Source organism: Myotis lucifugus, unplaced genomic scaffold (genome assembly GCF_000147115.1).
Source record: "Myotis lucifugus unplaced genomic scaffold, Myoluc2.0 scaffold_60, whole genome shotgun sequence".
NCBI lineage: Eukaryota > Metazoa > Chordata > Mammalia > Chiroptera > Vespertilionidae > Myotis > Myotis lucifugus.
In genome coordinates, this window is record NW_005871108.1 from 6,575,730 (window position 1) to 6,593,306 (window position 17,577).

The window sequence follows — 17,577 nt, forward strand, 5'->3', positions numbered from 1 at the left end:
AAACAAGACCTCTCTTGGGCAGGGATCCCCTTGAAACCACACTTGGCACGCTATCACATCCCTCAAAACATCTTACTCACCATGAATCGTGAAGAAATTTGTTTCTAGCAATGTCTTGGCAGAAGGATTGGGGTGAAAGGTGGTGGGGATAGGGTGGTAAAGATTCATATTGCTCACTTTACAACAAAAACAATGCAATTCACCATTGGATCTATCTATCCTTCATATGCTAGTTGCCTCATTTCCTTTTTCTTTTCCCATATTACAAGGCCTCTCCATTGCCCTAAATAGTTAAGTCCTGGTTCTTTGCTTATGTTCCTCAACCAAACAAGAGCCTGGGAATTAGGTCAATAGTAACCATTTCTACATGTAGCTTATCAAAGTATTGATAAATACAAAGTAATCTATTTCTCAGAAAATTTCTGTTTGTAAGAAAATTTTCTCATAAGCAGACAGTGGGTAACCAACAAATAGTAGAATCTGACAACAGTTGTAGGAGAGGGAATCAGAAAAATGAAAAAGGGGAAGGAGTGGAAACCTTACATATTGGAATAGGTTTAGCATTACACCACTTCAGAAGTTTTTTCTTGCTTGAAGGTTTTTAAAGGAAAAGGAAAGAAAGAAAGGATGTAGGAATTTTATAAAAACACATCATTAATATCAAACTATAAGAATTGGATGTTATTCTTAGATTGTTGACAAGTAGACTGAGTTTTGTCAAAAGAGCCAACAATAAAAACACTGCAACATTAACAATTATTTAGAATCTCTTTTGAAGCTCTCCTAGACATGTTTATCAAACTGGGACTTGGTGGATGCTCTGGACTGCCTCAAAAATTCAGTACATTGTCACTCTACCTCTAGAGTTTTCTCTTACATATTCTAGTTCCTTAAAGGTCTTGACAGCAAAAAATATCCTGAGGTAATTAAATGGGTGGAGGTAGCTTTCTTTAAGTCTGAGGGAAAAAAAGGAGCACTAGTTGCTTCTGTGGTTTCTGAAAGGATTATTTTTTACCTGATGTTGCTTGCCTTGCATTTCTAGGTTGGAAGACAACACATGAGCTTCCTCAATCCACATACAGTCTGCTCAGGTTCTGGTTCAGCCCCCACCTTCTGGATTTGGAGTAAGGCTTGAGAAACGACGATGTGCATAGAGGGCTCAGGGTCACGCAGCAGGTGTCTCAGATCTAAGTGCAAGACAACCCAGGCGGGAGGTGAAGAACATTGTAAATGGTCCAGACACCAAACAGCCAACATGCCTACAGCAGCTGAGATGAAGGGCTAACATTTTTCCAAACCTCTATCTGAAAGTTTGTAAATCAATTCCAGTTTTGACCTACAAAACTTACTCATTTTTGGGTTGTCAAATATTTTTCTCCTTTACACTAATCACACTGCCAAGTAGTCTACATAAAGTCAGATTATCTGGACCCATTAAGTTTTGTCTAATATTATTAATTTCTAAGTTCCTGTTGGTCCTAGTGGTTACTCTTAAATCATTATTCCTTTTTAAAAAAAATATATTTTATTGATGTTTTTTACAGAGAGGAAGGGAGAGGGATAGAGAGTTAGAAACATAGATCAGCTGCCTCCTGCACACTCCCCACTGGGGATGTGCCCGCAACCAAGGTACATGCCCTTGACGGGAATTGAACCCAGGACCATTGAGTCCGCAGGCCGATGCTTTATCCACTGAGCCAAACCGGTTAGGGCCATTATTCCCTTTTTTACCAATATTTTTCACAGCTTCATAAGATTGTACAATATGGATATACTATAATTTCCTTGTTTCTAATCTTGATGTTTCCCATTTTTGCTTAAGTAACACTGAAATGAACATTCCTATAATGATTTCTGCTTATTTTCATAGGTTAAATTTCTCAACTGGGATTTATAAGTGAAAGTATGTACTTATTTAAAGTGTTTTGATACATATTACCAAATTTCCCCATAAAAAAGTATCAATTTATGCTCATACCAGCACAGTGTGTGATAATGTGTTTTCTCTTTACTCACCAATGTTGAGATTTAATTAATAATCTTTGCCATGTTGACAGAAAAATACATACTGGTATCTCATCATTTTGTTTTATAAACTTTACTAGTAATATTGAATATTTTTATATATTTGTTGGCCATTTCTCTTCTATGAATTGCTTATTCATATTGTTTGCCACTTTTCTTTTGAGAAAGTACTGATTTGTTTTAAGGATATTAACCCTTTATTATATGGCAAATATGTCCCCCACATCATTGTTTATTTTTCAGTTTTTTTCTGTTACTTTAAATTTTTTTTAAAAAAAATTTTCCATCACTATCCCCTTATACCCTTTCTGTCTGTTACTTTTTGTTTCAAAGTTGGTATTTAAAAAGTTTACATAGAGAAATCTATCATTCTTTTACTTTATGGATCTATGTTTTTATCATATTAGAAAAGGTTATTCTCTTTTTTAAATTTTTCATTTATTGATTTGAGAGAGAGAGAGAGAGAGAGAGAGAGAGAGAGAAATATTGATTTGGTGTTCCACTTATTTATGCATTCACTGGTTGATTCTTGTACATGTCTTGACCAGGGATCAAACCCACAACCTTGGCATATCAGGACCATGCTCTAACCAACTGAGCTACCCAGCCAATTTCTAATTCTTCAAGGTCTCAAAAATGCTCAAGACCTTTTCATAATTAGGAGCTTTTTGTTTTAAAGTACCATTTTAGCCTTTAAATTTGTCATGTTGATTTCTAAAATGGAATACTTGACTAGGTGTTAGTTTCTTTCAGTTCCTGCGTTAAGATCTGTCTACATGTTCCACAGAACACATGAGGAAACAGGCATCTATTTTGGAACCCAAAGGAATTGAAGCTTATTTTGTCATGAAATTAATTTTAATTTTTGACATTTTTGTTTAAATTTGCTTAAAACTGCCTGTGGTAAATGACATAAGCTTATTCAAAAAGAGTGCTAGGGTGTTCTACCCTATTTCTAAAACAGATTAGCCACTGTTAGGGAGGGAATAATGTGAGGTTATTCCATTAGATTGAGATTGCTGATATTTGACTGTTTTTGCCCTACAAAATGGCAAATTTATATGGTCCATTCATATATATATACAAATTTAGATTTTCTATATAGATAACTTTAGAATAGAAAAGCAACTTTGATTCCTCAGTGTTTTAGAACATAATTTACTTTTAATTGAATATAATCAACCATGTATAATCCTACCTCATAGAATAAAATAATCTACATGACCTTCCTATTATTTTGCTTCTGATAACTGTGCAGAAGTAAGAGTCCTTAGAAAAGTGGCATGATCTTTCCTAATAAGCTTTAGCTTCTGGCTATTTTACCAGTTCTATATATTTTTATTTTTTTGTTAATTCTCACCCGAGGACATTTTTCCCATTGATTCTTCAGAGAGAATGGGGGAGAGACAGAGAAAATCATTGATGTAAAAGTTGCCTCCCACATGTGCCCCTACCAGATCGAGCCTGCAACCCGAGGTATGTGCCCTTGACCGGAATCAAACCTGAGACCCTTCAGTTCGTGGGTCAATGCTCTAACCACTGAGCAACCAACTAACTAGGGCTCTATATTTTTATTTTAAAAGCAGTGAATTATCCAGGATTTTAATTTGGTTCTCAAAGTATATCCTTTGGGGTTGTGAGAATTAGCAATGGCATTTTAAAATTATAGGCCTACTTCTTAAGTGGGAATAAAGAATTCTTTGAGAAATCCTCAAAACTGTACAATTATGGAAATTTTTCACTAACAATCCAGAAAACCATTTGTATGATGGTTGCCTTATATGACTATAAACATCTTTATTATCAAGTCCTACCACCTTACAGGGCAACTGCTTATAAAAAATAGTGCTGCAATCATCTTGTGAGGTACTTGTGAGGTGTCATCATCATTTACTAAGATAGTGTTTCTATGTAATGTCTTATTTCCTGACAAAGTTCAGGAACTGTCCCTGAGACAATTCATCAAAGCTGGTTCCCAGACAAATAAGGTCATGTTCTTTCTTAAAGAGGGGATTGGACTGGGGTGAGCCTGTCATTCAGCTGAAATCTCCAAGGATTTCCATTTACCACAGAAGTCAGGCTTTCTAGTTCCCAGTCTTAGCTCTGCCACAGTGCCTGCCCAGTCACTGCTGCAGATACCTTCCAAAAGATGGGGCACCCCAAACCCCAGTGTTTTATTACTTACCATCCTCTATCCATTTAGTACCCTTCGTTTTAAGCTCATTGCGATCCAAGTACTTTGAAAAGATCCCTAAATGCAGAATAAAGTCAGTGAGTCTGTGATCTGGCTTTGGCTCTAAGCAGCTGGCAGAATTGGCTTCTGATAATTAGATTCTAAAAACTGGATTTACAACTACTTGATAATTACCGATAGATAACATAGCCCCTTTGTCCAAAGAAATATTTTTAAGGTCTTCATAAAGAATGGGGATATTCAACAACACAATTTGGGAAAGTTCAGGATAGACGTTACTGTAGTAATGAAAGGATTTTCTTTGTACCGACAAACAAGACTGCTGCTCTTCTGATAGGAAGTTTTGCATTCTTGAAGAACGTCAATGCTTGGGCTAGGATGTTAACTTTCTCCTGGCATTTTTTTCCCTAAGTGAGGAAAAAAGTAAGTATAAAGAAGTGAAGTAGCAGCACTATTTTTATCAGCCTCACTGTAATTTCCATAGTCAGGAACTAGGTCAGATATACATATATAGTACAGTACTTGAAATAACTACAGTTGCTCAATAAATAATATGCCACAACAATCCTCTAGACCAGGGGTGGGGAACATCCGGCCCGATGGCTGTATATTTGGTCTGGCCCTGCCAAGGCAGCCACAGGTGGGACTCAAAATTCAATAAATCTAGGAGCTTTTTTCATAGCAACATAATTTTTTAGTTGTATGGCTTGTGAATGACATTATAAATATCCAATTGCCCTTGGCAGAAAAAAGGTTCCCCACCCCTGCCCTAGGCAGTTAAATCCTCTGAATACACCTTGCTCACACCCACTCATGCTGCATGTTGTGCCTGTAATGCCTCTAAATCTGTCATTTCTCTGTATCTAAGTCTTCTCTGTTCTCTATAATCCACCTTGAGTTCTGCCTCCCTATGAGCTCTTCCCTGACAGCTCCTGCCTTCCTGACCTAACCCTACTCAGCATTTTGCAAGCATTCCTCTCTTGGCACATATTTTCCACCTTGAATTTCTATTTAATATTGCACAGAGGTTTTATCTCCCTTACTAGCTTGCAAGCTCCCCTGAGGAAGTTTTAATCATTGGCATGTTTCTGGGTTCTCCATGGTCTGTTGCACATTAGATGTGTTACGCTTATTGGATGAGTGAGTTCACTTCTCAGTGGATCTCTTACAAGGATAGGTATCTTGGGGATTGGAGGAGAACAACAGGAATTGGTTCTCACAGGACTTACGATTTAATATAATCTGTAGTCTTATCCACTGAGAGCACTGAATTTCCTGCTGTAAATACTGTCATCAGTGCATCAGTTATAAGTTTTGGCTGCAGGTCAGAGAGATAATCCCTAAAGGAAAACCTGCACACAAGGGTACTTTGGGGCTTGCTAGCCCTGTAAGTCCAATCAGGGAAGCCCCTGCTGGGACCTAAACAGATTACACATATGGAAGATCTCTGGGAATAGTCAGTCCTAGGGTATTTTTTTTTTAAATCCTCACCCGAGGATATGTTTTTATTTATTAATTTTTTTTTATAAGGAGAGAGAAAGAAACATCAATGTGAAAGAGAAACATTGATTGGTTGCCTCCTGTACGCACCCGGCCGGGGAACGAACCTGCAACCTAGGTAAATGCCCTGACTGGGAATTGAGCCCACAACATTTTGGTGCAAGGGAAAACGCTCCAACCAAATGAGCCACCTGGCCAGGACAAGTCCTAAGGTCTTCATTAGGACCCCAGTGGTTCTACAGTCAGTTGTCTAGAAAACAAAAACAAAAACAAAAACAAAAACAAAAACAGCCTCCTGAGGCTGTTCTGGCTTAAGCCTACCCCTAAGATTGTCAAATTTGTGGGGAGAAAGGATGCTAGCAGGGTTCTGGCAGAGCCAGTGGCATGCTGTCATCATGCTGCATGGCCTACAACAGTATGGCCTTGCTTGGGGCTCCCTGAACATGCTCTAATGGAGGGTAAAACAATCTACTATATCCAAGAACAGGAATTAGAGATCATTGTAAAGGCAATACGTAACTCCATTTCAGTTTACTCTACAAGTAGTTATTTGAGTATGTGCTATTAGCTGTATGTGCAGGTAGCCTAACCTGTAATCTTGGGGATCCCAAGAATTCACCAGTCTTTTCCGTTAGGAAAGGTGGTAATAGAAAGTGTATTTGTGACTCAGTTGGGAGGAAGCTATAGATTCACAGTACAGAACAGTTCTTAGATAGAAACTTATGATTAAAAACGACATCTGAGCCCAGCCGGTGTGGCTCAGTGGTTGAGTGTCGACCTATGAACCAGGAAATCACAGTTTGATTCCTGGTCAGGGCACGTGCCTGGGTTGTAGGCTCGATCCCCAATGGGGGGCGTGTAGAGGGCAGCTGATCAGTGATTCTCTCTCATCACTGATGTCTCTTTCTTTCCCTTTCCCTTCCTCTCTGAAATCAGTAAAAAATATATTAAAAAAACAACATCTGAAAAAAAGGTCAATGTATTAAAGTTAACAAAACCATGATTTCTCACATACAAAGAATTTGCAGATTGTTTCAACTTCACTAGGGTTGATATACCAGGGATCTTTGTAGTACACTTGTTGGGGCAGCTTCCACTTAAGAAACTGGGCACATATAGTTAGGATTCGCCTGCTCTCCTGTGAAAAAGATTATCAGAGATCAGTATTTTTTAACTTTTTTTTAAAAAAAGATGCAATTTCATTTTTTAAAAATTAATATGTTTTTATTGATTTTGGGGGGGGGAGAAAGAGAGAGAGAGAGAGAGAACATCAATGTGAGAGAGAAATGTTGATCGGCTCAGTTGCCTCCCACATGCACCCCAACCAGGGATCCAGCCTGCAACCTGGGCATTTGCCATGACTGGAAACCAAACCTGTGACCCTTCAGTGCACTGGATGACACTCAACCAACTGAACCACACCACCCAGGGCTCAAACATTTTTTAACTGAGGTAACCTTTCCTCAGAACTGTCACTAAAGTCCAATATGAAAAGCTGATAAGCTCCCAATTATCCCCGTTGAAGTGAGAGGAGGGGTGGAAAGGAACCAGAGTACTGCCCTCAAACTTCCCCATAGTCCCTAAAGGGAATCCATAAAACCTGTGGGGTTCTTGGGAGGATGTAGAAACCACTGATCTAAGGCAAAAGTGAGAGCTATCAGGTGTAATACCCAGACCAGAGATTCAGGTAGGAGTTCCCACTACCCCATGCTCTAGAGATAGGGCTCCTACACCCACTTATTGCTCCTGTTAGCACTTTTCTGTCACTCTGCACAGGAGAGTGTAGTTCCTCAGAGTCCTTGTGGGATCTCTGGCTTGGAAGGAACTCTGGAGAGTATTGATCCTTTCCTGATCCAGATACTTGAGCAAAATTTCACAAGTAGGCCTCTTCTCTAGGCATTACTCTTAGAATGCCTCCCATGCACCATAGAACACCTCTGATGACTTCAAGCAAGTATTTTGTCCCAGGTCCACTAGATATTTGGGCCATTGAAATTCCTTTTGGGGACTGATAGGAATACAAATTAGTTAAGTTACTTTGTTTAGCGATTTGTAAATATCTGGTAAAGTTAAAGATACCCAGATATTCTATTTCTGGGTTTATGCCATCAAGAAACTCTCACACTGTACACAAGAAAATATTGCAGCAATGTAATAATGAAAAATTGACAATCTGAATGTGTAGGAATAGGAAAATGGGATGTAGGATATTCACATGGTAAAATTTTATATAGCAGTAAAAACAAATGAAGTAGAGCTATACAACAGATAAACCCTGTAAGTATAACATTAAACAAAATGGTGCTGATATATAAATGACAAAACACAAAATACTTTTACATATAAGGTTTTAAAACATGAGAAATATTACCACAGAAATGATAAAAATGAAATTCAGGATGATAGTTCTTATGGGAATTCTATTGGAATTGGAAATAGGTGCTTGATTAATTTCTTAGCATGAGTGGTAGATATATGGGTGTTTATTATGTTTTCTGTACAGTGGGGCCTTGACTTATGAGTTTAATTCGTTCTGAGACGGAGCTCGTTAAGGAGCTCGTTAACTCAAATTACTCTACCAACTCAATGCAAAAAATCAGCCGAGAGACAGCTGGTATCTCAAAAAACTCTTTCGTCAGGACACTCGTAAGTCAAGGCCCCACTGTATTAGTGATTCCTAACCTGTATAATGTTATATCCCTCCTCTCTGCTTAGGCTAACCCGCTAAGGAGCCTTAAAGAGGGGACTAGAGGTTATTCAATGTTTGAAGGAAAATGAGCCCAGAGTGCTCATTGCTCTAGGCCAGCGGTTCTCAACCTGTGGGTCGCGACCCCTTTGGGGGTCTAACGACCCTTTCACAGGGGTCGCCTAAGACCATCAGAAAACACATATATAATTACATATTGTTTTTGTGATTAATCACTATGCTTTAATTATGTTCAATTTGTAACAATGAAAATACATCCTGCATATCGGATATTTACATGACGATTCATAACAGTAGCAAAATTACAGTTATGAAGTAGCAACGAAAATAATTTTATGTTTGGAGTCACCACAACATGAGGAACTAACTGTATTAAAGGGTCGAGGCATTAGGAAGGTTGAGAACCACTGCTCTAGGCCTTGCCTGGGCAGGGTTGGGGGTGGGTGAATATCAGTACCTGCATATATTGTAACCCCTACATGGCATACTTTCTCATCACTTGGTTGGGAAGCTTTGCTTGATACTTTATTGAGATCTAAAATATTTTATATTTATGGCCACAAGGCCATAAAACTTCCCCCGTAACAAGATGCCAAGGTCTACCATAATATTAAATCCTTTTTCTGAAACTGCTTTCACTTCTGTAAGGAACATAAGTAGGTGAGAGCGCCAGCATTTGTCCAGAATCCTTGAAGTCTAAACCTACTTCTCTGGTTTGCTGTAACTGGTGGTTATAGTTAGTACCTTGGAATGGACTTTGGAGATGTGGGACAGTAATACTAAAGATGATGACATCCTACTCACAACTTTTATGGCAGAAGCTCTGAGAAGATTAAGGAGAGGCAAATGCTTCTCTAGATTGCCAGAGAAACTACTGTCCGTCACTTAGCCTCAATACAAGTCTTTTTTGTCTCAAGGCTTAGAGGCAGTTCTTGAATGAAAGAAGAAAAGGAATATTATTAATGTTATCAAAAAGAGTTTGTTGCCTTAGTTCAGTTGGTTACAGCATTGTCCCATACAGGGCATGATCCTTGGTCAGGGCATGTGCAGGGGGTAGCCGATTGATGTTTCTCTCTCACATCAATGTTTCTGTTTCTCTCTCTCACACACTCTCTGTTTCTCAAATCAATTTAAAAAATATAAATACAAAAGAGTTTGTTGAATGGGGCACTATATCTTGGACTCTGTGCTAGGCTGAATTTTGGGTTGGGCTACCCACAAAGGGCCATAATTTGCTACAGAGAAATAGTAGTACTTTTTAAACAATTCACTTAGTCAAGATAATTAAAAGGTAGCCTGTACCAGAGGAAATGGGAAGAAAAGATGGTACCACAAAAATCTCTGCTTTCAAATATATGAGCATTTATTTGCAGATTTGGCTCTGGATTTGAAGTAAAGTCCAGAAAGAAGTTGACACTACACATTACCTCAGCTACTGCATCATTCTCATCCTGAGAATACAGAAGTAGTGGGAGCAAGCTGTCCAGGACTTGGTTCTCTACACCTTTCTTATCTGCATATTTCACAGACTTTACAGAGGCTCCAAAGAGGGTCATGGAGAAACAATGAACATTAGGTCTCACCTATGAAGGGAATATTCAAAGGGAAGCAACTCACTGAAAGTGTTCATGCTTAACTTACAAGAGCTCTAGGTTAGTTGAAATGCCAGTCCTAACACGAAGCTATTTAGCTGTAGGTAGCTGAGAGCAAGAAACCAAATATATGTGGAGACAGTAAGACCTGCTGCTTTGTACTACTTGTTGTTCTCCCATTTTACGAGTGAGAAATTGTCACAGTTCCACCTGTAGTCTCACATTTGTGCCTGACACTGGTACTGCCAGGTGTACCGGTTAATAATGAGAATTCTGTGATCAAAGAAAACATGATAATTTAAAGAGAAACATCAAAAGTGCTTTATTCAAAGTAATGTCCATCGCTAGCTACACATTTCCCCTATCTTTCAGGTAATTTGTGGATACTGTCCCAATAGAACTTTTCTTGTTTTGAGGCAAACCATCCAGAGACCTAATTTTCTACTACTTTGTACATTTTGAAGTGCTGTTCAGAAAGTATGTGTGCCATCAATCAGAACAAGTGGTAATCTGAAGGAGCAAGGTCTGGTGAATATGGCAGGTAGGTTAATACTTCCCAGGCAAGATCTTTTAACATGTCTTTAACTGGTTTTGAAGTGCGTGATGGTGCGTCATCATGAAGCAAAATTACTTTGCCGTGTCTTCTGGCTCATTCTGGTAGTTTTACAATCAAAGCATGGTTCAAATTATTATTTGTTGTCAGTAATGATCAGTATTAACAGTTTCACTTGGTTTTAGAAGCTCATAACACACCAAACGCAGAGCATTGTCTTCTTTCTGAAGTGATTTGGCCTTGCAGTCGATGTTGATGGTTGACCTGGATCAACCCATGATTTTGTGCATTTGGGATTCTCAAAATAAATCCACTTTTCATCGCCAGTCACAATTCAATGCAAAAAAGACTTTCTTTCGTGCCACTGAAGCAACATTTTACTGATGACTTCTCGGTTTTCCATTTGTCTTTCGTTCAGTTGATGTGGCACCCATTTTCCTCTCTTTAAAATCTTTCCCATTGCTTGTAAATGATCGGAACGGACATCACCCAGAACCACAGGAAGGCTGGCTGAGGGGAAATTCTACAACTAGAAGGAAAGAGAAAAGCATACCGAGACTCAGAGGAGGCGCAGTGCGGAAAATACAAAGGTGCGAAGGTGCGTGCGGAGCGGGCTGGCGGCTGAGGGTGCGGTTGTCTGTTTCAATCCGGAGGGAGTCTCAGGCTCTGAGCTCCAGTTCCGGGCGAGTCTCTGGGGACCCAGACTCAAACGGGAGAAGTGGACAGTCTGGCATCGGTCGGAACTCGAGGGCAGCTTTCTCTCCGAGGTTTGCAGCAGTTGCTGGGACTCTGAGAGGCAGAGCCTCTGGGGAAGGGACTGAGAGCAGCCATAACTGCTCGCTCCGCCCGCCCTGTTGATCCCCTGGGACCCGCCCTGCCCAAGCCTTGCACAGAGACATTTGCGGGATAGCCTTAGGCAAAGGCTAGATTAGCACCTCCCTAGAGGACAGAAGTTCTCCCACTGCAGACACAGCTGATTCTCACAGCCAGTTGGCCTGGAGGTCAAATCCCCCCCAGAATTACCTACAACAATCAAGGCTTAACTGCAACAAGACTGCGCACAAAGACCACAAGGGGGTGCACCAAGAAAGCATAAAAAATGCGGAGACAAAGAAACATGACAGAAATGGAGGATATAGAGCTAAAAAACGCACTTTTAAGGTCTTTCAATAATTTTCTAGAAACTGCCGATAAACTTGATGAGATCCTCAAGAAATCTAATGAGACCCTCGATGTTGTGATAAAGAACCAACTAGAAATTAAGCATACACTGACTGAAATAAAGAATATTATACAGACACCCAACAGCAGACCAGAGGAGCGCAAGAATCAAGTCAAAGATTTGAAATGCGAAGAAGCAAAAAACTCCCAACCGGAAAAGCAAAATGAAAAAAGAATCCGAAAGTACGAAGATAGTGTAAGGAGCCTCTGGGACAGTTTCAAGCGTACCAACATCAGAATTATAGGGGTGCCAGAAGATGAGAGACAGCAAGATATTGAAAACCTATTTGAAGAAATAATGACAGAAAACTTCCCCCACCTGGTGAAAGAAATGGACTTACAGGTCCAAGAAGCGCAGAGAACCCCAAACAAAAGGAATCCAAAGAGGACCACACCAAGACACATCATAATTAAAATGCCAAGAGCAAAAGACAAAGAGAGAATCTTAAAAGCAGCAAGAGAAAGAAACTCAATTACCTACAAGGGAATACCCATACGACTGTCAGCTGATTTCTCAACAGAAACTTTGCAGGCCAGAAGGGAATGGCAAGAAATATTCAAAGTGATGAATACCAAGAACCTACAACCAAGATTACTTTATCCAGCAAAGCTATCATTCAGAATTGAAGGTCAGATAAAGAGCTTCACAGATAAGGAGAAGCTAAAGGAATTCATCACCACTAAACCAGTATTATACGAAATGCTGAAAGGTATCCTTTAAGAAGAGGAAGAAGAAGAAAAAGGTAAAGATACAAATTATGAACAACAAACATGCATCTATCAACAAGTGAATCTAAGAATCAAGTGAATAAATAATCTGATGTACAGAATGAACTGGTTATTATAATAGAATCAGGGACATAGAAAGGGAATGGACTGACTATTCTTGGGGGGGAAAGGGGAGTGGGAGATGCGGGAAGAGAATGGACAAAAATCGTGCACATATGGATGAGGACAGTGGGTGGGGAGTGAGGGCGAAGGGTGGGGCGGGAACTGGGAGGAGGGGAGTTATGGGGGGGGGGAAAGAGGAACAAATGTAATAATCTGAACAATAAAGATTTAATTAAAAAAAACAACAACAAAATAATGAATTAATACTTCCCGCAAACACTCTTTTTTTTGGCACGAAATTCAACATTTTTAAAAAATATATTTTATTGATTTTTTACAGAGAGGAAGGGAGAGGGATAGAGAGTCAGAAACATCGATGAGAGAGAAACATCGATCAGCTGCCTCCTGCACACTCCCTACTGGGGATGTGCCCGCAACCAAGGTACATGCCCTTGGCTGGAATTGAACCTGGGACACTTCAGTCTGCAGGCCGACGCTCTATCCACTGAGCCAAACCGGTTAGGGCAAATTCAATATTTTTAAGCATAAAAATATCTATGATGTTAACACCTTCAGAAAATTTGACATATGAAGTTTTGAAGCTTGCTGTCAATACAACAAAACAGCATACATATCAAATTGCATATATATCAACATATATGTAACTCCATCTATTGAAAAAATCTGCATTATTAACCGGTACCGGTACACCTGGTAAACATCCATAGCTGTTTTACTGAAATTCAAAATCCCAGCCTTTGCATATTTGACTGTTTCAAGGATGTGGTTCATTGTGGTTCATGTATTTCCTTTTGAAAAATCTTTGTGATTTGGGATGGGGATATATGTCTACCATCTTGACCCAGTCCTGATTGTTACTTGAAAGGAAAGATAATGTCTTTCCTTTTAGAAACTCTTTCCCCATCCCATGAAGCAGGGGAGTACTTGGCAAGTCTTTATGTTTCAAGGTTTTTTAAATGTGAAAAACAGTAACACCAACCCTAGCAACATTACGGATTACCTGGAAGGGCCTACGAGAGGAGATTTGAAAGTGCTCTGAACATAAAAAGTACTATACAAAATAGAGTGTATTTATTATCCCAACTTCTATTTACTGTTACACCAATTACCTTCCCCCCAGGAAAGTATCCTTCATTGTCTTACATCACCAAATAAGGAGAACATTTTCCTCATCATAGCAGCCAGGGTAGAGAAATCCATTGTTCTAACGAGAAGCAGGAGTATCTGGATGGCCAACAAAACAATCTTCTCATCAGATTCACACAACAGGTCTAAGATGCACGGCAACAGGCTCTGGATGTCTTCCCTCTGTGTGCCCAAAGGGAGTGAGTGCATCATCACCTCTCCTGATAGCACTCCATCTGGTACCGAAGTAGGGCTCCCCTCCTTTACTCAGTACCCAGTGCTTATTGAATTTTTGGCTACTCAAGAACACAGAATAAAGAAGGCAAGACTGTCCTCTGTCAGCCCTGGTAGTGCTGACATGTAGAGAAGGAAGCAGAGCTGTTGTGAGCTGCCCCACAGGGCAGAAATAGGACCACATGAAGGTCAAGTGATATGTACTTGGGCTTAATGTAAGGAACAGTTCACCTAACAATGAGAGAAAGTGGAATGGCTAGTTTAGGTCACAGCAAGTATCCCATCATGAAAGGTATTCAAACAGAGGCTAAAAGATTCTCTGGAGGAATTCAAGCAGAAATTGACAAGGGTTCTTCTCAGGGTTTTAAAATTTAAAACATACATGTAAAAATGATGCCCTAGCTGGTTTGGCTCAGTGGATAGAGTGTCGGCCTGTGGACTGAAGGGTCCCGGGTTCGATTCTGGTCAAGGGCACATGCCCAGGTTGCAGGCTCGATCCCCTGTAGGGGCGTGTAGGAGGCAGCCCATTAATGATTCTCTCTAATCATTGATGTTTCTATCTCTCTCTCCCTCTCTGAAATCAATAAAAATATTTTAAAAAAACACATACATGTAAAAATTAAATAGAATAAGCCACAAATATTCATATATCCAATCAACCAGAATTTCAGATATACACAGGGATAGGCAAAAGTAGGTTTACAGTTGTTTGCATGGAGAAAGACATGCAGGTTACAATGATTACAACAGCTTTATTAACTGTGTTTTGTGTACTCAAAACTGTAAACCTATTTTTGCCCATCCCTGTATTTGAAATAAAAGAAAATAGAATTAAACTGATAAAATTGAAGCCTCAGGGTTTAATTTTCTCTTCTGACCTGGCTTAGCATCTAGTAGGCCTGTGGAAAATGAGCTTTCAACATGAATGTCAGTGACTCTTGTCCTCAACCTCCCTAATGTTGCAACCCTTTAATATAGTTCCTTATGTTGTGGTGACCCCCAACTATAAAATTATTTTCGTTGCTACTTCATAACTGTAATTTTGCTACTGTTATGAATCGTCATGTAAATATCTGATATGCAGGATGTATTTTCATTGTTACAAATTGAACATAATCAAAGCATAGTGATTAATCACAAAAATAATATGTAATTATATATGTGTTTTCTGATGGTCTTAGGCGACCCCTGTGAAAAGGTAGTTTGACCCCCAAAGGGGTCGTGACCCACAGGTTGAGAACCGCTGTCCTAGATCAGCCGTGGGCAAACTACGGCCCGCGGGCCGGATCCGGACCGTTTGAAATGAATAAAACTAAAAAAAAACAAAGACCGTTACCCTTTTATGTAATGATGTTTACTTTGAATTTATATTAGTTCACACAAACACTCCATCCATGCTTTTGTTCCGGCCCTCCGGTCCAGTTTAAGAACCCATTGTGGCCCTCGAGTCAAAAAGTTTGCCCACCCCGGTGATGATAAGGTAATATAGTACAAGGCATAAAAAGACACACGAATGTTGCCCATGTTGTGATGATAATGATTTGAAATGTACACAAACTGCAGGTTTCAAGTATTATGAATATGTATGGCTTAGCTGTTTTATTTTTAAAAATTTCATTAAATGCTTAATAATCTGTACTTGCATATTTTCTAGGTATACATTTCAAATGGTACAAAGGTATGTACTCCCACTCACCATGTGCCCAGACCACCCAATTTTCAGCCTCAGCTATTATCAGTTTCTTGTGTGTCTTTTTGGGGTATGTTTTATCTGTGACTTGTGAATCTGTAGTCTGGGGGCCCCTCCTACCATCTTCTGGTGTCTGATAATGTAGTACAGTCCCGTCAGGGCGAGAATTTTAAAGATATTATTTCCATGATGTAGCCAGTCTTTCAAGCGGGCAATAGAGTATATGCTGGGCAGTCTCCTAGCCACTGGACTCTGGAGAAGCTGAAAGAACCCAGAAATCAACCAAAGAAGTTAACTTGGAGCCCTTTTTCATGAGAGGAGCCACTTTCACACCAACTCTAAAATACTATTACCTATAAAACCTCTACTATACAGCACATATATTACAGGGTGATGCCTACACTGGGGGTAAATAAGGAATGTTGAATGATGAATATGGGGAAAGAAAAATTTCAATAGGCTTGAATCTGAAACTATTTCTATCCCAAGTTTGAAAGGAATCATAGCCTGCCACTAAGTTGGACAGGGCCTAGGAAGGCAGGTCCTGCTGCTTTATAGACTTCCTGAATCCAGCTTCTAAGTAAGGAGTCTTACCTCCACAAAAAAGCCTGCAGATGTGAGTTTATGTTTAGCATTCCCTCGGTTAAGAAGAGGGACTAACAAGTACAAGATCTTATGTGCGAGGACGTGATTTCTTTCCAGCAATGCACTGCAAAACAGAACACCAACAGAACAGCTCTTAGAAATTTTCCTAACTAGAGAGCATTTTCCCCACAGAAGTGTTTGCCCAGCTGCTGGTGCACAGGCGGGTATGGCAGGGCCAGGACCTCTGAAAAATTTGCCTGGCATTATGGGTATTTGCCCACCCTATGATGAGAAGGTTATCCAACCTTGGTTGTTGTGGTAACTAAAGGGGGGAGAATACCTTAAAACAATGCTGATTTAGAGCATGTATGCATGTCAAGGAAGCCTTACTTGGCAAGGAGAGATACTCCCTGAAGGTGGCAATCTTTTCCTGCCAGGAGGGCCCATCCTTCATTCTTTTCCATGATGTTGAATTCCTGAAAGCACAATGTTCTGAGGAGGAGAGTCTTTGTAGCCTGTATGGCAAAGCTAAATCAAACAAAAACAGTACAAGTGAATAGAACAGGCCCCTCCAACTTACAGCACACAATTACCCTGCTCTCTCTGAGGAGGGCAGGCATTGATAGCTGCTAGACTGTAATTCTCTTCTTTCTAGATTCCCCCCAAAACTTGGAATGTTCTAAGAACTAGATAGGTCCCCTCATACAAATTATAGGCATAGAGAAATCTAACAAGATTTTGTTTCCCTGGGATTTGGAAAGAAATCTATGATAAAACAAATTATATGGGATGCTAAGCTGATGCCCACTGCTTTTTTAAAAAGCTTTATTTAGATACTACTTATTTATACCCTATAAATTTACCCCATTACTTTTTTTTTACCCCATTACTTTTAAAAATTACTTATTGAACTAGTATCCTGGACATAACATCACTGAAAGAGATCCATGTGCCACAGAAACACTTAAAAAATATCTACTGAGCCCTAACTGGTTTGGCTCAGTGGATAGAGCGTCGGCCTGTGGACTCAAGGGTCCCAGGTTCGATTCCAGTCAAGGGCATGTACCTTGGTTGCGGGCACATCCCCAATAGGGGGTGTGCAGGAGGCAGCTGATCGATGTTTCTCTCTCATCAATGTTTCTAACTTTCTATCCCTCTCCCTTCCACTCTGTAAAAAATCAATAAAATATATTTTTTAAAAAATCTACTGATACCCTAATTGGAAACTAAAAATACCTCTCTGTGCAATAAAGCAGAAATAGGGAATTATTCAATTATGGATCAGTATGGTTTTGGAGG

The 17,577-nt window shown here is 39.7% G+C and overlaps 1 protein-coding gene across 1 annotated transcript in view; it reads right to left on the reverse strand.

Annotated features, from left to right (window-relative positions):
* Positions 1-1,038: 1,038 nt before the first annotated feature.
* MROH8 (maestro heat like repeat family member 8) overlaps positions 1,039-17,577 on the reverse strand; it is a 55,271-nt gene continuing 38,732 nt past the window's right edge. Inside the window, 9 exon segments of the mRNA XM_023754471.1 lie at positions 1,039-1,187; positions 4,211-4,276; positions 4,527-4,626; positions 6,735-6,857; positions 9,854-10,009; positions 13,788-13,952; positions 15,814-15,954; positions 16,288-16,402; positions 16,669-16,806. Of these exon segments, the coding sequence (XP_023610239.1) occupies positions 1,039-1,187; positions 4,211-4,276; positions 4,527-4,626; positions 6,735-6,857; positions 9,854-10,009; positions 13,788-13,952; positions 15,814-15,954; positions 16,288-16,402; positions 16,669-16,806 (1,153 nt within the window).